The sequence below is a fragment of the Chiloscyllium plagiosum genome, unplaced genomic scaffold, assembly GCF_037043375.1.
Source record: "Chiloscyllium plagiosum isolate Xiang-an unplaced genomic scaffold, Cpla_swu_hap1 HiC_scaffold_16, whole genome shotgun sequence".
Lineage (NCBI taxonomy): Eukaryota > Metazoa > Chordata > Chondrichthyes > Orectolobiformes > Hemiscylliidae > Chiloscyllium > Chiloscyllium plagiosum.
In genome coordinates, this window is record NW_028270154.1 from 18,836,409 (window position 1) to 18,852,433 (window position 16,025).

General features: G+C 42.7%; 1 protein-coding gene across 5 annotated transcripts in view; it reads right to left on the reverse strand.

The window, feature by feature from the left end:
• Positions 1 to 2,125: 2,125 nt before the first annotated feature.
• The window catches only part of LOC122556507 (fibroblast growth factor 1-like), a 53,851-nt gene continuing 39,951 nt past the window's right edge, over positions 2,126 to 16,025 (reverse strand). For all 5 annotated transcript variants that reach the window (XM_043703220.2, XM_043703218.2, XM_043703221.2 and 2 more), the window contains exon 4: positions 2,126 to 5,681. In XM_043703220.2, the coding sequence (XP_043559155.1) occupies positions 5,487 to 5,681 (195 nt within the window). In that variant the 3' untranslated portion in view covers positions 2,126 to 5,486. The remainder of the gene's footprint in view (positions 5,682 to 16,025) is intronic.

The window sequence follows — 16,025 nt, forward strand, 5'->3', positions numbered from 1 at the left end:
ATTTGAGACGCTCATTCAGGTGTCCAATGACAGTGGGGAAGAAGCCGTTCTTGAACCTGCTGGTACATGGGTTTAAGCTTTTGTATCTTCTGCTAGATGGAAGAGATTGCAAGAGATTATAACGGGTGGGAGGGGTCTTTGATGATGTTGGCTGTCTTTCCGTGGCAACAAGATGTGTAGATGGAATCAATGGATGGAAAGTTGGATTGCATGAGAGACTGGGCTGTGTTCACAACTTTCAGTAGTTTCGTATGGTCAACATCTTTAAAACAACTTATATGATCATTATCACATTGCTATTTGTAAGAGCTTGCTGTGTGAAAATTGCTTGCAAATTTCCTACATTACAGTAGCAACTGCATTTTGAAACTACCTTTTTGACTCTACAGTGTTTTAGGCTGTAGATTATGCAAGGGACTATAAAAATTTAAGCTATTTATTTTATTATTACTGATTGAATAATATCAGTATATGTTGATATAATTAATTTAAATATTGCCACAACATACTTTTCAGCAGTATTGCCAAACAATCCATTCTTAGCTATTTTTAATTCTGGAAAAGATATTCACTTCCACTTCTGTGAAACCGTGAAGTGATGTTGGAATTAAGCCTTACTTAGTGGTCTGATGTATGTGCTTGTTCTATTGACCCATGTGTGACTGACAGAGCTCAGCAACACAAGAACACCTGCAGTTATAATGATCTCAAACTGTCATGTAGGTAGCAAGGAAGAAAGACAAAGTGAGGGGCAATTTCCAGTGATTACCAGTTGCAGCCGGATGGTCTCATTTTCAACAGAAGTATTTAAAAAAGTTTTAAGGCTGAGTTTTACAATCGCATAATTAACCAGTGATCGCTCAGTATTGGGTTCAAACCTTTTATTTGTTAATGCATCATCAGAAAATGATGACTTTATGATTAATTTTAAAGGCCTTAAGCAAGAACAGAGGGGGGCAGAGGGTTGCATGGTGAATTATAAAAATAAACCATCAAATGTCATGGGACGCATAACTCAAGTGTGTTGAAGTCATGAGTACTTTATTTTCCATAAATCACCAGGTCCCAAAGCCATTTCTGCTTATAATAACAGAGTCTTAGTAACAAATATGTTTTCAAGATAACTTCTGTTTTTGGTCAAAAGAAAATGGAATTGCTTAGTTGGTTTCTCTTCTAAAGCAGACAAAGGATGTCAAAGTAATATGCTGGTGTAGACTCAGGAAGGTATGAGGTTTGATTTGTGCTGGGTTAACTAATATCAGACAAATGCTATTCGGGACTCTATGAGTGACCTTCGCTTAGGGTGGTCTTCACAGTAGGTTCTGCACTCTGTGCTGCAGCTCATTGGCATGGCCACTGAGTGACTACATCGGCACCTGCGTGATGGAATGTGATGGCCCCTTCCATGCTGCACCTTTCAATTGAGCTCGCTTGCTTGTAATAGTCCCCCATTATTCAGTAGCCTGCTGACCTTGAAATGGCTGCAGCACTAAAACAGAAATTCAGTACTGGTTGGATCATATCCCAAAAATGTGCTCATGGAGGATCATTTATAATAGGTGAATTTCCTAATGAACACTTAACTTGCTTGAGCAAGTTTGCTGTGTTGTTTTTAAAGTAGGAGAAAGTGAGGACTGCAGATGGTGGAGATCAGAATCAAGAAGTGTGGCACTGGAAAAGCACAACCAGTCAGTCAGCATCCAGGGAGCAGGAAAGTCAACGTTTCAAGCATAAGCTCTTCATCAGGAATGATGAGTCTCTTGCTCGTTGGATGCTGCCTGACCAGCTGTGCTTATCCAGCACCATACCTTTTGATTGTGTTGCTTTTAAAGTCTGGTCCCATTAGCAGAAGTCTGTAGAAAGGAAATGGGTTGTATTAGAGAATGTATATTGAGTTGGCAAAACAGGTGGAAGAGAAGTTTACAGATGACGCAAAGGTAGGTGGAGGGACAGGTGGCAATGAGGAAGCAGGAAGTCTGCAGAAGGGGTGGCATGATGGCACAGTGCTTAGCACTGTTGCCTCACAGAGCCAGGAACTTGGGTTCAATTTAGCCTCAGGCAATTGACTGTGTGGAGTTTGCACATTCTCCCCCTGTCTGTGTGGATTTCCTTTGGGTTCTCTGATTTTCTCCAACAGACCAAAAGATGTGCAGGTTAGGTGGAGTGGCCATGTTAATTTCCCATAATGTCCAGGGATGTACAGATGAAGTGGGTTAGCCATGGTAAATGTGGGGTTACAGGGATGGACTGGATCTGGATGGGATGCTCTTCAGAGAGTCAGTGCAGTCGATGGACTAACTGGTCTATATCTGCACTGTAGGGATTCTATTATTTGGACTGGCTAGGAGAGTGGGCAAAGAAATGGCAGATGGAACACAATGTGGGCAAATATGAGGTGATGCACATTGGTAGGAAGAATAGTTAAAGAAAGGCTTCGGAAATCTGAAGCACAAAGGTACTTAGGTGTCCTACTTCAGGATTCACTTTAGGTCAATATGTAAGTTCATAGAATCGTAACAGGCCATTCAGCCTGCACCAAACCTCTGAACAGCATCCTTCCCACACCCACCATATCCTTGCAACCCTGTAGTTCCCATGAATGATCCACCTAGCCTCCATACCCATGGACACTGTGGACAATTCAGCATGGCCAATCTAATCTGCACATCTTTAGACTGTGGAAAGAAACTGGACCACCCAGAGGAAACCCATGCAGACAGGGGGAGAACCCATATAGACAGTCACCCAAGGGTGGAATTGAACTCAGGTCCCTGATGCTGTGAAATAGCAATGCTAACCACTGAGCTACTGAGCCACCATGCCACCCTGTTGACAGTAAGAAAGGCAAATGTTAGCATTCATTTCAAAAGGGTTAGACTATGGGAGCAGAGACATATTACTATTGAGGCTGTATAAGACTCTGGTCAGATGAGATTTGGAATATTGTGAGCAGTTTTGGGCCCCGTATCTGAGGAAAGATGTGCTGGCCTTGAAGGGGTCCACAGGAGGTTTACAAGAATTATCCCAGGGATGAAGGGCTTGTTGTATGAGGAACATTTGAGGACTCTGGGTCTGTACTTGATGGCGTTTAGAAGGATGAGGAGAGAGTTAACTGAAACTTGCAGAATACTGCGAGGTCTGGATAGAGTGGGCACTAGTAGGACAGACTAGGACCTGAAGGCATAGCCTCAGAGTGAAGAGATGACCCTTTAAAACTGAGATCAGGAGGAATTTCTTCAGCTAGAGGATAGTGAATCTGTGGAACTCATTGTTGCAGAAGGCTGTGGAGGCCATTTAAGACAGAGATAGATTCTTAATTAGTAGGGGATCAACTGTTATGGGGAGAAGGCAGGAAAATAGGGTTGAGAAACATATCAGCCATAATTGAATGGTGGAGCAGACTCAATGGGCTGAATGGCCTAATTATGCTCCTATATCTTACAGTCTTATGATCGAAAAAGAGTGAATGATAGTTACCAAGCGAGGAAGAACTTGCATTTTAAGAAGCGCCGTTCATATCTACAAAATGGTCCAAATCACTTTATAGTCAAAAGGAGTTTATGCAGACTGATAAATATTTGGTCTGTTCAAAAAAACAATTACAGGCCAGTCAGTTTAATCTCAGTGATTGGTGCACTTTTCGAAATGATAAGCCACGACCAACTTAAGTCAACAAATGGAGGCTACTTCTTGAAGACTGGCTAGGACAAATTTTGGCTGAAAATGTGTTGCTAGAAAAGCGCAGCAGGTCAGGCAGCATCCAAGGAACAGGAGAATCGACGTTTCGGGCATAAGCCCTAACTTGCTGGAGGTTTTGACGAGAGAAAAGAGAGGGTTCATGAGGATATAATGCTGTTGATGCAGAGTACATGGACTTCCAAATGGCATTTTCATAAATTATGCATGAGAAACATCTGGACATGGATAATTAATAGGCTTGGTGACAGGTAATTGACAATAATACTCAATTTTTGGGGGGTTGTAGGCTGGTTTATATAGGATTCTACATGTTTAAGTGCTAGAACCCTGCCCTTTCTGATATATTAGTGTGTAGGGCACACTTTCAAAATTCCGGGACCATTCTAAACTTAGAAATGTTGTGAACTGAGGAGGAGGGTAGCGTAGAACTTCAAAAGGCCATAGATTGGTCCAATTGATGGACAAGTATCAGAGGTGTCGGAAGTGATTCACTTTGGGGGAAGAGAGCTTATTATTGTCACTAAATTAGCACTCAATTCACTCTGCATTTGTGATACTCCAATCACTTCATCATATCATTTATTACATCTATGACTCTATAACTTTGGACACATTAAGGCTATAAAGTGGAAACCGATATCTACCGATTTTACTATTTTTGTTACTGATGGAACAAATTAATAGTTACAATGTACAGAAAACACAGTAAGCGGAATTCTATGCATTAATATGTCACTGTGGGCTGGTTGCTTGAAGCGGGTGACATTTAAAACAAATTGCTGATGTATCATGTTTTAATACTCAAATTATGAGGATAGATTTTCCCCCGAGTTCTCACTCAAAACAAGCTCTCAGCCCTATCATGCTCATTGGCAGTCTTCCTGAACCTTTTCTAAACCTAATTTGTGGTAAGACAAGGGTTAACAACTCTCCAGGACTGTGATGGAAATTCCAGAAATTAAAGAGTCATCGTTGTCTCAAGTAACCCTGGGAAAAAATAAAATCATAAAGGCATTTTTTTTTCCATTTTTTTCATTTATTAGTTACAAGGACAAAGAAATGGCTGTTTGACTGGGTGGGGTAGTTGGAAAAGTGAGATAATGTGATGAAAGCTCCAAGCATATACAAATCAAAGTTGACAACTCAAGGGACACCAAGAACCTCAATGTAGGTGAGGATGCAGAAAAGCTACTCTCTCTTATCCGCTGTAGAAAGTATCAATGACTGACCCAGATGCTCAACATAAATGCCATCCAAAATGCCCACCACTGAAAAGGCAAACGCTAACAATAAACTGAAAGTTCCCAGTTCTTTTTCTGGTCTGCTTGGCTCAGCTAGGAAGACACAGTTGTCCTCTCTCAGTGGCTTAGGCTAGTACAGGAAAGATCCACAACATTGCTTCCAATCTCTATGCTGCCACTAAATGTCATATGTGTGTGTGTGCGTGCGCGCGCGCGTGTGTGCTTCCACTGTCCAGAAAAGCCAGTATTTGCTTGTTTCTGGTGACCTTAGCTCTCTCGGCTCTGATGTGATGGATGGTAACATGAAGGTCAGAAAGAACATGGTTCCTCAAGAGTGATTGCCCTTGCCCTGGGTAGAATCAATGCTCTCAAGATAGAAAAAGTTAGAATACAGATGAAAACGAAGGACAGTACAGGTCCCATTACCATATTCTGTCATTATCCCCAGTGACACATTGACCCGCAACTACCGAATCTATGTGGAACATTTTTGTACATTCAGACGTTGCTTCATTCAGGAGACTGTTTAATGCTGCAGATATACATTTAATCACTTGTAACTTGCATGGGAAGGAACAGGATAGCTTTCTGTCCGACATTAGTTTTTGGTCCTGGTTTGGCATTTCCGTTCTTTCGAATGGCGACGTACCAGTTCCTTTCCATATACTCCTTTGACTTATAAGTGTTATAACCATTCTCCTCCAATGTTTCGAGGAAGAGACATTCATCTGTCAGGGTCAGCTGTACAGGACACAGAAGGAGGAGAAACAATTAACAATGAAAAGAGCTCCCCCCAATGGTTTAGTAGGTAATGACACTGTGCTTGTGTGTCACAGGTGGGAAGATCCCAGTTTGAAGTCATGAACCTAGCACCATTTAAGTTAACAGAAAGATATGGCGAGAAGTCTCACAGGCCAGCACAAAGAATGGTTCACTCAATACTTCTGAAGTGTTGCGAACAATTCAGATATTTTTGTCTTTCGTATGTGCGCTGGATTCTGCTCTCACTGGGGTCAGGGATGTTTATGGAGCTTGCTCATCACACCTTTTGTTTAACTGTCCATCACCATTCATGACTGGATTTGACAGCACTGTGGAGCTTTGCTTTGATTTGTCGTTTGGCATGCTGCATTTATTGCTTGGCATGCCCATGTTGTGACTTTGCCAGTTTGGCACCACCTTTTTGACTACATCTTGTAATGCCCCTTGCATGATTTTCTGCATTCCTCGTGAGGCTATAGGTTGTAGGGGAGTACAATCTTGCAGCTGCAGATGGCCAACAATATCTTAGCTGCTTTCCTTGTTTTGAATTGATCCCGTTTATCACACAAACATAATAGAAGCTGTCCCCACTGTGCAACTAGGACTCAGGACTCCACAGGAGCAGTTATAGTAATCATTCCAGAACGCAGTAACCATCCTAATCTGATTCCTAACCCCGAAGACAGTCTGTTTCCAATGGTTGGTATCCAGAGACCATAGCTTAAGGTGATTGACAAAGTGGTTACAGTAGTGTTTAGGATTTGGAATGCACTGCCTCATAGGTGGCAGATTCAAATCCAATGCTCACCTTCAAAAGGCTATCAGATAAATATTTGAAGGATAAAGAAGTGAAGGGGAATGGCAAAGAGCCAGGGAGTGAAACTAAGTGAAATAAAAATAAAAATTTCTGGTGAAACTCAGCAAGTCTGGAAGCATCCGTGGGAAGAAAGCAGACTTAATGTTTTGATTCTGATGATTCTTCATCAGAACTGATAACAGCTAGGAAATCTAGTATTTATACTGAAGACAAGGTTGGTTGGGGAGCAGAGGTGAACAAACAGGTGGAGATGGAGCCCAGAGACAGAGAGGGAGAGACAGAGATAAAGAAAAGGTAGGTAAACAAGGGAATTGTGGATAGCAGGCCAGGACAGAACATAAGCTGAATAAGTGATCATGAGAACTGAGAGTGTCAGAGAATGGATAGTCAATGCTGAAAGCAAACCATGTAATGGATAACAGACCTGAGAATGGGTGACAATCAGTTGAGTGTGCTAAAAGCAACCCATGTCATAACAGGACTGGGTGTAGGGTGGGGACAAAGAAGGATGGAAACAGTCTCTAACGATGTTGAGTTCCAGAGGCTACAGGGTGCACATGTGGAAAATAAGATTCTGTTCTTCCAGCTTGCGCTGAGGCTCACTGGAACACTGCAATAGAATGGCATTAGAAATGTTGGCATGGAAACAAGGTGGTGTGTTGAAGATGCAGGCAACTGGAAGCTTGGGGTCATTTTTACAGATAGAACATAAGAGTTCTGCAATGTGGTTGACCAGTCTGCATTTTGTTTCCTCAATGTAATGAAGGCCATAATGTTAGCACCGAATATAGGAGGGTAGATTGAGTGAAATGCAGGTAAGTCACTGCTTCACTTGGAAGAGGTGTCCTGGGCCATGGATACTGAGGAGGGAGGAGGTAATTGGGTAGGTGTTACACCTTCTATGAAATCACGGGAACGTGCCATGGGGGTGTGGGAAGGTGTTGGAAATGGAGAAGGAGTGTACCAGAGTGTTTCAGATGGAACGGTCCCTATGGAAGGATGACAAGGCAGGGGAAGGGAATGTGTGTCTGGTGGTGGCATCCCACTGAATGTGATGGAAATGACATGGAGGTTGTGGAGGTTGGTGGATGGGACATGAGGACTCAAGGGACTTTATGGTTATTGTGGGAGGGAAGGGAAGGGGCAAGATCAGAAGTGTGGGACGTGGGTCCAACATGGCTGAGGGCTCTGTTGACTGTGGTAGCGGCGAATCCTTGGTTGAGGAAGTAGGTGGACGTTTCTGATAGCCCCTGCAGAAAGTGGCATTGTCGGAACAGATGTGATGGAGACAGAGAAACACGGAGAATGGGATTGAGTCCTTACAGGAAGCACGATGTGAGGATGTATAGTCTAAGTTCCTGTGGGAGTCAGTGGGTTTGTGATGAATACCGATGGCCAACCCATCCCCAGAAATGGAAACAGAGGTGTCAAGGAAAAGAAGGGAGGAGTTGGAGATGGACCAGGTGAAGTTGAGGGCAGGGTGAAAATTGGAAGACAAATTGATAAACGTTTCCAGCACTTATGTCCTCAAGAAAGAGTTGTGTGGAGGGATCCGAGTAGGATTGGCACATGGAATTTTCCACGTATCCCACAAAAAGAAAGGTCTAACTAGGACTCATGTGAGGACCCATGTCCCTTCCTTTGACCTGAAGAAAATGAAAGGAGTTAAAGGAGTAGTTTTTCAAAGTGGGGGTGAACTCAGTCAAGCAGAGAAGGGTGGTTAGGGATGTTTCAGGTCTATTCTGAGTCTATCCTGATGGAGGATGGACATGTATAGGGATTGCACATCCATGGTGAAGAGGAGGTGGCTGGAGCCTGTGAACTGGAACTTTGAGACTGTCTTAAAAAGTCACAAGAATCGCGGATGTAAGCGGGGAGGGACTGGACAAGGAGAGAAAAAAAAATCGATTCAAGAAACTAACTGCATAGTTCTCAATGACTAGCTGAAAACTCAATGGGCCTAATCACTTCCTTCCTGTTGTACTATGTTATGATGAGGGCTATGTGGTAGTGGCAATGTCACAGTAGTTCAGTGGTTAGCACTGCCGCCTTACAGCGCCAGGGACCTGAGTTTGATTCCACCCTTGGGTGACTGTCTGTGTGGAGTTTGCACACTCTTTCTGTGTCTGCCTGGGTTTCCTCTGGGTGCTCCATTTTCCTCCTACAATCAAAAGATGTGCAGGTTAGGTGGATTGATCAAAGGAGATGCAGGGTTACAATGATAGCGTAGGGAGGTGGGTCTGGGTGGGATGCTCTTCAGAGGATCAGTATGGACTCAATGAGCCAAATGGCTGCTTCTACCTCTGGCCAGAATGTTCGGGTTCAAGATCCACCTGGCCCAGAGGTGTGTCGTGACATGTCTGAATGGGCTGATGAAAATAATGAGGAAGCAATGATTCTTGGGCTGTCCAACTTCCAGTTCAATGTCACTTAAGTGTAGTCAATATTGTAGTACATGAGACAATAAAAATTTGAATTGGGCTGTTCTCACTATTAGTCCTATTTCATAGAGTCACAGAGACAGAGATGTACAGCACGAAACAAACCTTTCGGTCCAACTCGTCCATGCTAACCAGATATCCTAATCTAATCTAGTCTCATTTGTGAACACTTGGCCCATATCCCTCTAAACCCTTCCTATTCATATATCCATCCAGACGCCTTTTAAATGTTGTGATTGTACCAGCCTCCACCACTTCCTCTGGCAGCTTATTTCATACACGCACCACCCTCTGTGTGAAAATGTTCACTCTTAGGTCTCTTTTATATCTTTCACCTCTCACCCTAAACCTATGCCCTCTGGTTCTGGACTCCCTGACCCCAGGAAAAAGACCTGGTCTGTTTATCCTATCCATGCCTCTCATGATTTTGTAAACCTCTATAAGATCACCCCTCAGCCTCTGATGCTCCAGGGAAAACAGCCCCAGCCTATTCAGCCTCTCCCTACAGTTCAAATCCTCCAGCCCTGCCAACATCCTGTAAATCTTTTCTGAGCCCTTTCAGGTTTCTCAACATCCTTCCAATAGGAGGAAGACCAGAATTGCACACAACATTTCAATATGCCTAACCAATGTCCTGTACAGCCACAACATGACCTCTCAATTCCTATACTCAATACTCTGACTGATAAAGGACCACATACAAACACCATCTTCACTATCCTATCTACCTGCCACTCCACTTTCAAGGAACAATGAATCTGCACTCCAAGGCCTCTTTGTTTAACAACACTCCCCTGGACCTTACCAGTAAGTGTATAGGTATTGCCCTAATTTGCCTTTCCAATATACAACACCTTACATTTATCTAAATTAAACTCCCCTATTAGACTGTAACTGATTTGTATCTCAATACAACCTGCTCAACTTGATTTCATTTCCTTTTACACCCATTGATAATAAAACTTGAACAGCATTTTGAAACTTTCTATTGACCTAGCCTGAAGAGTTTTTTATTTTATAGAGTCATAGAGATGTACAACATGGAAACAGACCCTTCGGTCCAACCCATCCATGCCGACCAGATATCCCAACCCAATCTAGTCCCACCTGCCAGCACCCGGCCCATATCCCTCCAAACCCTTCCTATTCATATAGCCTAACCAACGTCCTGTAAAGCCACAGCATGACCTCCCAACTCCTGTACTCAATACTCTGTCCAATAAAGGAAAGCATACCAAATGCCTTCTTCACTGTCCTAGTACCCATTCCAATTTTCTCTGGGGAAGGTGGTGGTGGTAAGCTGCTTTCTTGAACAACTGCAGTCTGAGATAGGGTACACCCATCGTGATGTTAGGAAGGGTATTCCAGGATTTTGACATAGTGACAGTGAAGGAATAAAGATATAGTTCCAAATCAGGACAGTGTGTAATTTGGAGGGGAATGTTTTGAGGCTGAGAGTTCCAGACTTTCACAACCCTTTGTACTAGGACAGGGTGTCTTGGTATTGACCTGCAAGTGTATCATTCTAATAATAAGGTTTATGCTCCTGTGTTCTGGAAATTGTTTTTCTCTACCTACCCTGCCAAACTCTAAATCGCTCAAATTTTCAACAACTCATCAGCTCACTCCTTATTTGTATATTTAAGGGAACACTCTATATGACCTGCCATCACAATTTACTGCTGTTAATACCAGTATCATTCTGATTGTTGGTGTGGGGTCAGATCCTCTCAGTCAGAGCTACAGTTGGTTTCCAATTGCCTTCAATACCCTTGGGCTAGGGAGGGAAGGAAAAAGCAGCCAGGGTTCTTGTTCATGAATATCACTGTGATCCTGTTTGTGTCTGGGCTGGTGTGAAAGATGAGGGCAGATGAACCTAAAGGTGACGTTCCCGCTCACAGTTAAATGACCTGCCAGAGATCATCAACAGGATTCAGATAATAATTCCTTCAAAGAGGTGATGTAGCAATTGCCATCAGCTATAGAATTGTAGTGCAGCATGTCTCTCCGTTTTTGGCAGGGGCAAGGAAAAGTTTAAGGGATAGAAAATATCAAAAAGTAACAAAGTGGTTTTATTCTGAAGCACATGTCTTAGTGAGAGAAATGGAAGTGTAGAACGGGGCTAATATTGGGAGATTGGAGTTAAGCAGTTAGCACTTGCAGTCATATTGAGCTTCTTATAATCTCAGAACCTCCCAAAGCAATTTACAGTCAATAACATTTGACATGCACAGTCATTACATAGGAGGGTATGCACAAAGCCAGGCCCAACAATCCGTGAACGAGTGACCAGTTAATCTGTTTGGCAGACTCTGGTTGAAGAAGAATATTGATTGTGGCATCAGATGCCACCCCTTGATTATTTCTAAGAAATTATTTACATATAAGTGTGTGGGCAAACATCTTATTACTTTTCCCAAAGGTTGGGAGCACTGTTCACAGAATATTCCTTCATTTGGAATTATGACTTAGGAACAGAATATCATGAACGGAGTCAAGCTGACCCTCAGAACATACACATTACATTCTGTAATATTAGGAAGAAGGATATTTACCTCTACATTATATCCATTTGAGATGACACCCATTTATTTTAACTTGTGTTAAATTGGTAGAGGAAATTTTATATGAATCAATTAATGCATTTATTACTGATATCAATTCTGGTTGCTTTGTTGGAGCAACATGCGCATGATCTTTCTTAACTTATAAGTACTATTTTCAGGAAAATGGGAAGAGTCGGCCATTAGTCCTGCCAATCTGCCCCACTATTCAATTTGATCACTGAACTTTGGATTTAACTTTATCAATCTGCCTTGGTTTCATGAAACTTCATTTCTTGCCTGACAAGAACACCTACAGTAAATACCAAATATACATTGGTAAGATGTAATGGTCATGTATCAAAAACATTTGGCTTTCCCAGCCTTGTCACCTTGCAATTTCATGAACAGTTACACGTAGGAAATATCACACTTATTGAGAATATTTGAATTTCTATTCTTGTGACAAAAGTGAATAACCTCATGCTCCCCCCATTATATTCCATCTGCCACCTGGTTGTTGACTCAATTTAATCTATATCTCTTTACTCCTCCCAGTCCCTGAAGCAGCTATTTATGATGCTATTCTTTTGGTGTTAACATGCTCAAACCATTACTGAATCATTATATGTGACCTGAGAATGTAATGGCTTCAAACTTCATCTTTTCCCAGGATCACTTGAAGGATGAATTGCTACTAGAAGCATACTACTCAGTTGCAACCCGATTCCTGATGAAGGCTTTTGCCTGAAACAGCGATTATTCTGCTCCTCGGATGCTGCCTGACCTGCTGTGCTCTTCCAGCACCACACTCTCGACTCTAATCTCCAACATCTGCATCCTCACTTTCGCCCTGAAATCTGATAGTGGTATATTAACCCAGACACTGATCTCATAGAAGGCTATCATCATAGAACCTCTACAGCGTGGAAGCAGGCCATTCAACCCATCAAGTGCACACTGACCCTGCGAAGATCTCATTTCCCAAGGTTAATCCACCTAACCTGCACATTCCTGGACACTATTGACAATTCAGCATGGCCAATCCACCTAACCTGCACATCTTTGGACTGTGGGAGAAAACCCATGGGAGAATGTGCAAACTCCACATGGACAGTCACGTGGTCCCTGGCACTGTGAGGCAGCAGTACTAACCACTGATGTATCTATAAAGATCAAATTTGCATAAATTATCTAGCTGTAATAAACACCTGTGGGATTCTACAATACCATGATATATACACTTAATTTCTTATGTTGTGAAGGATAACAGAAACGTTGCTGTGTCAGGTACCCTTATGGAGACTAAACTCTGATAATGACTAATAAGTGCTGATTAAAACTACATTTAATTTAGAACTATTACATTTTCGTAAAATGCACCTCCACTTTGCTTCAGAAACTGATGGCTTACTGACTTCCACTGCTATAACATTGTTTAACTCTGTCTGTGCCTCAACTCAAATCCTCACCCATGTCTTTCTTGGCTATTATAATGCACTCCTGGATGACTTCCCATCTTCTACCTTCCTTCACCTTGACGTCATTCAAAATGCTCCAGCATATTTCTTAACCACTTGTCTTGTTTCCATACTCCTCAGCTTACTGCCTACACTAGCTCCTGGCTTGGAAACACACCTTCAAAATCTAATCCTCGGTTTTGAATCTTTCCATGCTCTCAATCTTCCTCACACTGTTACCTTACCCAGTTGTACACCTACCAGGATCCTGAGCTCATCCAACTCTGGCCTGTTGAGTAAGCAAGGGGGTGTGAAAGGTACACAGAAGTTTGAATAGAGGTTCCAAACATATGGACATGATCTTATTAAACAGCAGACTGAAAGACCTCTAGCTTCTGGATTATATGTTCTTACAAATCTCCAAGCTTAATCATTACATTGTTGATGACCTTCACATAAATAAGTCTATACTTTGGAATTTCCCCCTTAACTCTCTCCTTAAAGATGTTCCTTCAAAACTTACTATTTGAATAAATCTTTAGTCACCTGCCTGAATATTTCCTTTGGTGTCAATTCAGTTCAATAACACTTCACTGACTAAATACTCTATATCAATACAAATTGCTGTTGTGATGAACTTCATTATTGTCTCTGTTTTCTGATCCAAATGGACATGATTTCTCTCTGTACTTTGACATTATGGCTCATAGCTGGGCAAGGGCTGGGATACAGATATAGGAACAGAAGCAGTATTCAGTTACTTAGTCTGATTTGTATCTGAACTCCAGTTAGATTATTTCACTCTGCAATTCTCAGTACATTTGCCTAACAAAATCAAATCATTATAAGTCATAAAGTTGTACAGATCAGGAAGCTGAGTTAACTAAGGTAGGACAAACAGATTGTGCCTGGATGATGTTGTTATTACCTGGGAGTTTCTGTTCTTGAAAGCTATCAAACAGTCTCTATAAGATGAATATTGTGTTTGACAGTGATATGTTTTCTGGAGTTCCTCACGAAGGCACAACATAAGCCACAATTTTAACCCTCCCCTGCCTGGCAGAGAAGGTAGTAATCATGGGGTGAGTGGAGCAGTTAAAGCAGCCCTCTGACCTCAGTGCTTTCTCACTGTGTTCCAAGTTAACCTGTGCTTATTTGAGTTAAAAGGCCTACTCATCAAAAGCCAATCCACAAATTTAGCCAGAACTGGGAAAATGTGATGACTTTTCTGTCAGGCTGGATCTGCAAAGGGGATTTATGGTCTGGTACAGGCCTATCAAGTACATAGTTTGTGCGAAGATTTGTAGCTCGGGTGCTCGTTGTTGTGGTTCTGTTCGCCGAGCTGGAAGTTTTTGTTGCAAACGTTTCGTTCCCTGGCTAGACGACATCATCAGTGCTTGGGAGCCTCCTGCGAAGCGCTTCTTTGATGTTTCCTCCGGTGTTTATAGTGGTCTGTGCCTGCCGCTTCCGGTTGTCAGTTTCAGCTGTCCGCTGTAGTGGTTGGTATATTGGGTCCAGGTCGATGTGTTTGTTGATGGAGTTTGTGGATGAATGCCATGCCTCTAGGAATTCCCTGGCTGTTCTCTGTCTGGCTTGTCCTATGATAGTAGTGTTGTCCCAGTCAAATTCATGTTGCTTGTTGTCTGCGTGTGTGGCTACTAAGGATAGCTGGTCGTGTCGTTTCGTGGCTAGTTGATGTTCATGTATGCGGATTGTTAGCTGTCTTCCTGTTTGTCCTATATAGTGTTTTGTGCAGTCCTTGCATGGTATTTTGTACACTACATTCGTTTTGCTCATGTTGTGTATCGGGTCCTTCGTTCTGGTGAGTTGTTGTCTGAGCGTGGCTGTTGGTTTGTGTGCCGTTATGAGTCCTAGGGGTCGCAGTAGTCTGGCTGTCAGTTCCGAGATGCTCCTGATGTATGGTAGTGTGGCTAGTCCTTTTGGTTGTGGTATGAAAAAACACACCGGATCATCAACGCCACACTCACAGGAATCCGATTCACGAGAGAAGAAGAAAAGGATAGCCAACTCCCATTCCTAGACGTGATGGTACAGAGAACACCAAACGGAGAACTCACTACAAGGGTATACAGGAAAGCCACACACACAGACCAAGTCCTAAACTATGAAAGTAACCACCCCAACACACACAAACGAAGCTGCATCAGGACACTATTCAGAAGGGCCACAATACACTGCAGTACACCAGGACTGCAAAAAGAAGAAGAGGAACACCTATACAAGGTATTCGCCAAAAACGGATACCCGCGCAACTTCATCAACAGATGCTTAAGAGAAAGACCACAGAACGAGGACATACCACAACCAAAAGGACTAGCCACACTACCATACATCAGGAGCATCTCGGAACTGACAGCCAGACTACTGCGACCCCTAGGACTCATAACGGCACACAAACCAACAGCCACGCTCAGACAACAACTCACCAGAACGAAGGACCCGATACCCATCATGAGCAAAACGAATGTAGTATACAAAATACCATGCAAGGACTGCACAAAACACTATATAGGACAAACAGGAAGACAGCTAACAATCCGCATACATGAACATCAACTAGCCACGAAACGACACGACCAGCTATCCTTAGTAGTCACACATGCAGACAACAAGCAACATGAATTTGACTGGGACAACACTACTATCATAGGGCAAGCCAGACAGGGAACAGCCAGGGAATTTCTAGAGGCATGGCATTCATCCACAAACTCAATCAACAAACACATCGACCTGGACCCAATATACCAACCACTACAGCGGACAGCTGAAACTGACAACCGGAAGCGGCAGGGACAGACCACTATAAACACCGGAGGAAACATCAAAGAAGCGCTTCGCAGGAGGCTCCCAAGCACTGATGATGTCGCCTAGCCAGGGGACGAAACGTTTGCAACAAAAACTTCCAGCTCGGCGAACAGAACCACAACTATCAAGTACATTTTAAAATTTCATTTCCAGTTTCTTTATGAGTTAAAGGGGAGTCCTTCATTGGGTATTACAAAGTTTCCTACTTTGACAATGACATCCACCACCACTAGTCT